This window comes from Drosophila sechellia, chromosome 3R, assembly GCF_004382195.2.
Source record: "Drosophila sechellia strain sech25 chromosome 3R, ASM438219v1, whole genome shotgun sequence".
Lineage (NCBI taxonomy): Eukaryota > Metazoa > Arthropoda > Insecta > Diptera > Drosophilidae > Drosophila > Drosophila sechellia.
The window spans coordinates 626,343-635,685 of record NC_045952.1 but is presented as its reverse complement, the minus strand read 5'-3'; the positions used below and the strand labels follow the sequence as shown (position 1 = coordinate 635,685).

The window sequence follows — 9,343 nt, the reverse complement described above, 5'->3', positions numbered from 1 at the left end:
AGGCACGAAGTGCGGGCACAAGCACTCAGCAATCACTGACTTATTAATTTTTCTCACGTCGCAAGCTAATGACAAGTATTCTAATATAAAGTCATTTTCGAAATTTATTTTGTGATGTACATAGATTCGGCTATTACTATTTCTAAGCTTTATTTAAATAACAATAACGTTAAGGCAATGCAAAACAAGAATTTTTCGCATGGTGCCAATTGATGAAAAATAATATAGATTTAAAGTCAACGAACTTCTGAGGTGAAGGGCATATTTTGTCTAATTTACAATGCATGAGCATACGTGTGCACAGATGCAGTTGTCTGCTATCACTGTATGTACGCTCTTTCTCTCTCGAACAAAAACTCGAGAGAGCCTGGAGCCACCTCTAGAGCCAAGGCCAAAAAATCGCGTGCCAAAAAATTGTATGGCGTTACGCATCTTGTTATTCTAGTGTCTTTGGTATGACCGTCCCTCCAGACGGGGAGGTGGAGTCTTAATTGCGGTTAGATCTACCCTCCCGTCGGAGGAGTTACTTTTGACGAGTCCCGTAACTCTGAATTCTTATGCGTAAAGATGTCATTTTTCGACAGATCAGTTTACATTACGTGCTCGTTCCACCGTCTTCTAAATTCTCAGAATATCAGAATCATCATCCGTTATTTAAGTTCCAGTTTGCACAGGATCCGAAACAGTTTTATAATTTCGTTAATACTACGCGAAAAACATGTTCCTACCCATCCTCACTATTTCAGTTTTTTCAAACAACATATTCTACTACATATATGGAAGGAGTCCTTTTTGATTCCTTTTCATAAAAAGGGTAGCAAACTGGATGCAAGCAATTACAGAGGAATCTCTAAATTGTCGGCTTTCCCAAAACTTTTTAAAAATGTTATCACTCACCTTTGTAGATCAATCATAAAACCGTGTCAACAGGATTTACAACCACTAACCTCTTGGAGCTAACTTCTTTCGTAATACAGGGTTTCAAAAATAATCTTCAAACAGATGTCATCTACACTGACTTTAGGAAAGCATTTGACTCTGTTAATCATCACCTTCTAGTAAGGAAACTTGATCTATTAGGTTTCCCTGTTGATCTTCTAAATTGGATTTCAAACTATCTGAATGGCAGGACGAAAAAAGTCGTCTTTAAAAATTCTATGTCTTGTATTCTCCGAGTCACATCCGGTGTCACACAAGAGAGCCATCTTGGTCCGCTTCTTTTTACCTTATTCATTAACGACCTCCCCTTAGTTATAAAACTAACTTTTTACTTTTTGCCTTGCGGCGCCTAAATTGGGACGCAAACCGTATATTACCACCTTATTCCAGAAGACTACTTTTAATTAATTTACCTTCCCTTGCTAACCGTAGAACTATGCTTGGAACAGTCTGTACTTGTAAGCTTATTCGTGATAATGTTGAGAGTACCGACTTGATTAGTTGGCTTAACTTCTCGGTTCCAAGTAGATTCACTAGAATCTATATACCACTTATCTTAAATCATTGTAGATCTAACTATGAGTTGCATGACCCTTACAGAGTTTTATGTTCTGACTATAATAGACTTTATCCTATTATCTGTAATCTTGACTCTCTGCCGCTCTTAAAGCAATCAATTTTAACTTTTTAGTACATAATTAGATCCTACTAACACTAATATTTCTTAGAGTTATGTTATGATTTAGTTACATTATTTATTACATTATGTTCATTTCCTCGTCTCTGTTCTCTTTTCTATAACGCGTCTATCTTCTCGCGAATCGAGCCGTACGATACACGGCAGCGCCCCTCGGTCGGTTGGGTGGAAGGTGTGCCCTTGGACCCGTACAAAAAAAAAAAAAAAATGCTTAAACTGCAGAATGCCGTTGTTGCCCTATTTCACATGCTCGCCGTAGCGGCGTTTACTTAAGTTAACTACCCTCCTCCCCCTCATCAAGATGGAGGCCGCCCCGGCCGACTTTAAATCAGCGATCGCCACGTCCAATCACCTGACGGATCTCCTGGCCTTCAGGGCACGCCAGCCCACAATGACAACACACAACAGGAGGCAATATGATGCTGCCACGATAAGTGCCTCTCGCTGGGGGTGTTCGGCGTTGACCTCTTGTCTGAACCTCCGGATTGTCTCTAAGTTACGTTCATTAAGGCGATGAAGGTACCTGAGACTTAGCACGCTTTGGTGGGAGATGACGTTCAGAGCTGAACATTTTGCTACCCCCGGTACTCTGTTTTGGGCCCCGTTCTGACGGAGTGAAGACGGCATGTGGGTCGAAGGTAAGAAGGTGAGTACCATGCACCCAGATTTCAGAGCCGATGTCCACTTGCACCTTGGCGGTCCTGTCGTTGATGATGACGATCCCCTCATCTATAGCTGGCAGAAGGTGGTGATGGTTGATGCGGTGCAAGCTTTGACGGTAGATCTCATTGTTGCACTCTACGATAATGTCCATCGTCTATCCATCGTCCATCGTAAACGGCTCCTTCGAGACTGAAGAGTATAATAGTAATTTTCTTACAGACGAACTTAATTACCGGAAATTTGATGATAAAGTGTAATGCGTTATTGGATTGCAGAACCTTTACGGACGATACGGACATGAGGTCCCCTATGGGGTTGTTGGTTGGCCTCCAACCAGCCAAACTGATCTTAAATCTGCGTGATCAAGACTATTCGGGCTAACAATGTTCATTTTTGCAAGTGTCACAACCATTTTGGTATTGATTTCTATTTGCCTATTGTTCGAGTGTGAATGTTTAAATGGTTGATTTTTCTGTTCTGTAGACAAGGGGGAACCCAACAACAATAATAAGAAAAATGCCTAAGAATATGATATACGCGGATGACGCTAAGGTTAGATCTACTTCTAAATTGCGCCAAGTGGATACAAAATTTAAAATTAAGCGGTACACGGATATTGCTACTGAGCGCGTCATTTTAAATTGTCCTTGTGGACCACCCTCCCCTTAATAAGGACTGTGGTCCCCATGCCCGCTTCTACAGCTCTTTCCTCGCACAACGGCGTGAGCTTGTTGCCCAGTCTTCGGATCGAGTCTTCCTCGAATACTCTTTTCTGCCGCGAGGCGTTTTATCTGGCCCTTAGCGCGGTTTGAGCTATATGGATCGTACTGTGTATCTCTACCTGTGGCTCATCAGGGTGCGATAGGACGATGTCAGCCGGTCTCCTGTTGATGACCGAGTTCAAGAGTCGGAATCAAACCCAACCGCCAAAACTAAAAGGTGGAAAAGACGAGAAAGACGAGCGCAAAGACGAGTTTATTGCTCGACTATTTTACAAGCCCGGTAAAGAGAACCTGGTAGTGGACGCCATTGTTCAGACAGCAGCTTAATGTGCTGGAACAAGAAGAGTCCAAATCTTGCGCAGCAACGATTCACAGTGAATGTCTCTTACCCACACAATCGAGAGTGGGTAATTGACAGACAATTTGCTGATATGCTTCCTAAACCAGATAATACTGGAGGAAGCACATTTCTCGTCAAAAGATACCTTTATTCTATTCGGGAATAAAAGGCGACAAGTTTTCTAAATTTGCCATCGTACAACCTATCGCCTTGAGACCTATTGTAGACCTGAAGCCAGCGCTGCTTCAGCTCATGAGGCAAAAACCATTTATTGCGACAATGATCCGTCGTTGAAGTCGCACACGATCGTGTCCAACTTTGGTGTAAGCATTACAAACGGACCACCACTGCACAGTACCTCCAACAGACAGGTGGAGCGTTCCCACAGCACGTGGCTGGAGTTAGTCAGGTGCATCAGAATAGACAAAGGCATAAGTGATACGGTCAAAATAGTAATATTGGCCACTCAAACCGCGATCAGATAAAACGCCTCGCGGCAGAATAATGGAAATGCGAAGGAATGGCCAACATTTAACGAGCTGTTCTCTGAGCTAATAGACAGCAGGAAGGATCTCAGTAACACAAGGAAGCTGGGATATTTAAGAGCCTGCTTAAAAGGAGAATCTCAAATGGTGGTTAGCCCATGATGAGACAATATTAAGGAAGTTTTTTGGATACTGCGACTGAGAGCATATTCATCATAAAGGAAAAATAGAAAGCTCTGCTGACGTAATTTTAGCAGAAATTCTACTGCGGAAATTTTCGCCAGAAGCCTTACAGCTGTATGAACAGCATGTAAAAAAGGCAACAGCTATACAGTCCTTGCAAGACGTAATGGAGTTTATTGAGCAACAATACAACTCAGTAAATGCCATTACCAAAAATACCGCTCAGCTTGCTACAAAAAAAGTGCTAGTAAGATCGTGTGCCTTTTGCTCTAAGGATGGCCACGATATGATAAATTGTCTCAAATTCAGAGCACAATCTATTGAAAAAAAAAAGAATTCCTTCAAAAGAACAGCATGTGCTTTAGATGCTTTGGAAAGCATAATGCTATCGACTGCAGAAAGGAAATTACATGCAATCGATGCTCCAAAGGACACAACAGCCTTCTTCATGAAGACACAAAACGCTGTATCAACAGCAATAACCTCAAGCAAGGCCAAGACACACTATTGGCTACAGCTGTTGTTTTAGTGAAATGCAAAGCTGGAGGTTACAACGAGTTGAGGGTGCTTATTGACGGTGGATCCCAGAAGACGCTGAAGCAGCACAAATATTAAGGATTCCCAGAGTAAGGAGTACTATAGAGGTCGAAGGTATCTTCCAGACTACTCAATTATCAAAATATAGCGTCCACCGATCAAACCAAAAATTCCCAGCAGCTTCAAAACATCAACGGAAACATTAGTTTTACCAACACTCCATAGAGCCCTTTCCGGCAAAAAGTTTGATATTAATATCAACAAAGAGTGGAAGGGCTACAGGCTAGCAGATCCACGATTCAACAAGCCTAGCAGAATTGACAAGGTGATAGGTGTGGATCTATTTCCCCTGATTATGATGGAGAAAATAAAAACCGTGAATGGAATCTTGGGACAAAAAACCATATTTGGATGGATTGTGTCCGGATATGTAACTCGAGCAGAAAAAATTATTAGTGCCACTACAACAATAAATCTAAAGGACCTGGAACGCTTTTGGGAAATGGAAGATGAAGCCGATGAGACGATTACAGACAATGCAGAGTGCGAAAGAAAATTCCAAGAAACAACTGTCACCAAAGATGAAGGCAGATTTGTGGTTTCAATTCCATTCCACAAAGAGGCTTATGCAAATGGAAAAGAAGTTTCAAAGAAACCCAAAGAACTGGGCTGCATACAACGAATTCATGAAAGAATACCTTAAGATGGGACATATGGAATCTGTAAGGACAACGGGCCAAGGTAAATACTATTTACCCCATCAAGCAATCATCAGGCCTAGAAGCTTAACTACGAAGCTACGAGTAGTTTTTGACGAATCCGCAAAGGCGACAAATGGACTAAGCCTAAATGACGTTATTATAGCTGGTCCTAAGATTCAAAAGGATATATTCGATATTCTAATTAAATGGCGCAAGTGGCAATATGTTATGGTAGCTGACATTGAAAAAATGTATCGCCAAATAAAGGTTGCTGAGAAAGACCAAGAATACCAATATATCTTATGGAGAGATGATCCAAAATTGCCGATCAGTGAGTTTAAGTTAACAACCGTAACTTATGGCACATCGGCAGCACCTTTCTTAGCAGTCCGATGTCTACGAGAGTTGGCAGATCGCTTTTGCCAAAAGGATAGCGTCTTAGCAGAAACAATTAGAGACGACTTTTATATGGATGACCTTATAACTGGTGGACACACAGTCAACGAGTGCTATGAACTTCAAAGGAAAATGAGACAAGTGATGGAGAAGGCCGGCATGCATCTGGGAAAATGGGATGCAAATGACGAACGTATTTTAGCCGACATTCAAGACGACGATGCTACGGAGAAAAGAGAATGAATCGATCAAAACCTTAGACTTCAATGGGAATCCGAAGAAGGATACGTTTACGTTTTCGGCAGAAAACCCAATGATAACACGCATAACAAAGCGGTTAGTGTTATCACAGCTGTCCAGAATTTTCGACCCTCTAGGATGGTTGACACCTGTAACGATTCAAGGCAAATGTTTCATTCAGGAACTGTGGAAGTTACCGATGACTTGGGACGTTGAATTGGAATCCAACTTAGCTAACTATCTATCATGTTTAGAAGAAATTAGCATTTCACGCTGGACTGGATGCTCCAAAGGTATTATGGAGCTACATGGATTCTGCGATGCATCAGAGAAAGCATATGCAGCGGCTGTGTATACAAAAGTAGGCGACAGAGTTAGTTTGCTAGAAGCAAAAAGCAAAGTAAATCCTATAAAAAACAGGAAAACCAATTCAAAGTTGGAATTATGTGCTGCTCATTAATGAGCAAAGTTATTAGCGAAGGTGCAGGCTATATGGAGCAACAAAATCACAACGCATGCATGGAGTGATTCACAAATTACTATTGCTTGGATACAGAACAAGCGCAGCAAAGGTAAGTTCGTCAGAACTAGAGTGGAAGAAATCAATAAACTAATTCCCAATGTCAAATGGAATTACGTTAATTCGGAAGAAAATCCAGCAGACGTGGCTTCAAGAGGGAGCTCTGAAAATCTGTGAAATTTGGTGGAGAAGGCCTAATTGGCTAGCTATAGATGCACAACACCGGCCAACTCAAAAGGAATCGAAAATTGTTATGGTATCCACATTGATAAAATCCGAATATCTGCAAAATCATCTCTTATCGAAGTATTCATCGATCGACAAACTTCTGGGAGTAATGGCGTATGTATTACGCTTCATAACAAAGCTGAGAGGAAAATCGCAGCAGCCGTCACATCTTACGGTGGAGGAATTAAAGCTAGCAATCACATATGCAATTCGTAACAGCGAGACATGGCAAACAAATAACAAATACCCGAAATACCAAACGGGAACTCACCTAGAAGAAATGGCCGAAAAACGGAAAAACTGAATGAAACAAGGCAGATCCCCATACCTTTCCTACCGGAAGCACAGTCTTTCGGAAGGAAAAAAGGAGACAAATTACGCCGTGGCTTGCGGACTGAAGATTAAGAGGAACAATTATCCTCGTCTCGTTTTTTCGCACCTTATGAACGCTATCTATGAGCTGCCAGGCTGCAAATACAGAATTAATACGGTCGATGTTAAGCACGGTCAACGTTTGCCTAGCATAACTCCGCCGCGGTCAAGCCTTAAACGCAGAACTGGTTGGCCCATTTCCCAAGGAGACTCACAAAGCTTGGGAACACCATCAAGGAAGCGGTGCCACCGTTCCTACTTATAAAAATTTAGAATCAAGCGAGTGCGAGTGCATAATGCACAGGAGCGTTTAAGACGCCCGTATAGCGCCTATTACCACTCCGTCGGCGACCTTATCCTGCGTCGTTGCCCAACCTTTCTGTTACAGGAAGAAGGAGATAGTGAGCAGACAAAATTATGCATAGATTGCTTGGGCAAATCGCATGCACTGTCACGCTGCACCAGCAACAAGAGCTGCCACGTTTGTGGTTATCATACGATGTTGCATTTTTCAGTATTGGCTTATAACGAATCCTCGAGCCGTGCACAGCCGCATCCGATCCGGTCTTCAGCTCCGCCTCTAAGTGCACCCGAAGCCATGGAAAACCAGAACCCACACGGATCTTACATATGCCACCGTACTGGGATCATATCAGTTGCGCTGTCATCGAAGCATTGCTGAGCGTTTCTGTGAGGTAGAGTCGATTCCACACCGCCTTACAGCAACAAGGACCTATGGTGCGAGTCCTTATTCAAGAAGACTCATGTGCGTCCGATGCACTAAGTTGATCGTATGGCCGCTACGTATTGCAGTTGCCCTTTAAAAGACAACGGTATCCAGCCGTGGTCCTAGGATGATCTCATCAAATGCCGCTTAGTCGGTTCCTATAGTTCTGTCTAGCAGTCCAGAAAGGTGGACCAAATATGTGGATGAGATTGAGGAAGTCGACCAAACAGCGAATCGTCTTCGATGCCTCCTCAAGGACTAGCAACGTACGATCGTTAAACGATAGTCTTTGACTGGGACAACCCTTCAGAACGACATGTCGTACTCTGTATTCGTTTTCACGGCGGATATTCAGAAAATTTTATTGCTGATTTTATAGCGGGCGGCGGATGGATCCATCAATGCTGATGCATTGTCAACGGTAACATTCGGAAGGGCTTTTTTACCCTTCACGGCTACAAAGTCTTGCGCCCACTTCTTGTCTCATTTCTCTCTCTCAAAAAATTCCAATATATAATATTTATGTAAGGTATAATAGAAAAGAATATTGATATTATATATAACAAGGTTATATATAACTTTACGCTGCTGAATTCCACACAGCAAGGGCCATCTTTTCTGTTCTGCCTTATCTCTCTCCTTTTAATAGTCCAATAGTCTCTTAAAACGACTGACTCCAAAACTGAGAGTTCGTCTCTCCGAATGCTCTTTATACTGATGAGCGTAAGGATAATACTGCATGCGAACGTTTGTTTAGATAAATGACAAACAATGATTGATTTACGTTAATCGTATACAGAACAATTGGTTTTAATTAAAGATGACCACTGCGAGGCCCGAAAACAGGTATACCAAAAGCACTGTGGCCACGCCTCTCCTTTCACATACAAAGCGCCCATAACGGTCACGCCCACACTTTTAAACACTTTTTTAGTGTGCTCTCCATGACAGCTCAACGACGACTGGCTCTACATTTATTTATCACGTGAGTATATACTATTTACATTCGCGACCCTTATAACTAGTTCTTACATTCTAATATTGCAATGGGTATAATACGTATATAATACTTATATACAATTACTACTACTACTACACTTTTAACTTTTTGTTTCTCATTTTGGGGAAAACAATATCTATCGATATGAAATTATGAAATTTCTCTTTCTCGTATCTGATAGTCGGGGAACTCTCTCGTTTTTATTTCGGATTGCTAATTGGGATCGAGATGGGTTAATCTCGAACCGAGAAGACATTTTCTCAATATCGATAGTAACGATTGTCATATGCATCCAGAAAATGTTTCGATCAGGGTACCTAAAATAGCATAATCAAACCAAGTCCGTAGTCAGATCTGCGTGTAGATTCTAAAACTTCGAAACAGCTCAAGTTTGTTTCAAAAGATTAATACACTAGCGCAAACCCACAAAAACAGTCGTGCTCACAAACGTTAGCCATTTTAAACTGGGTGTAGAAGTTAAATACGTAATACTTCCGTGGCGATCCATAATCTTCCTTCTCGATGACTGCGTAGGTGCTGCTACACGTAGCCTTGTGGAAATAGCAATGTATTTTTTAATAACAAGAATAGAA

General features: G+C 41.8%; 1 protein-coding gene across 1 annotated transcript; it reads right to left on the bottom strand.

Annotated features, from left to right (window-relative positions):
• Window positions 1–1,596: 1,596 nt before the first annotated feature.
• On the bottom strand, window positions 1,597–9,045 carry LOC116801510. Its single transcript, XM_032721671.1, has 2 exons — window positions 8,603–9,045; window positions 1,597–2,488 (listed from the first exon to the last, which is right to left on the bottom strand). The coding sequence occupies exon 2, from the start codon at window positions 2,448–2,450 to the stop codon at window positions 2,142–2,144; it is 309 nt and encodes a 102-aa protein (XP_032577562.1). The 5' UTR covers window positions 2,451–2,488; window positions 8,603–9,045; the 3' UTR covers window positions 1,597–2,141.
• Window positions 9,046–9,343: the final 298 nt, after the last annotated feature.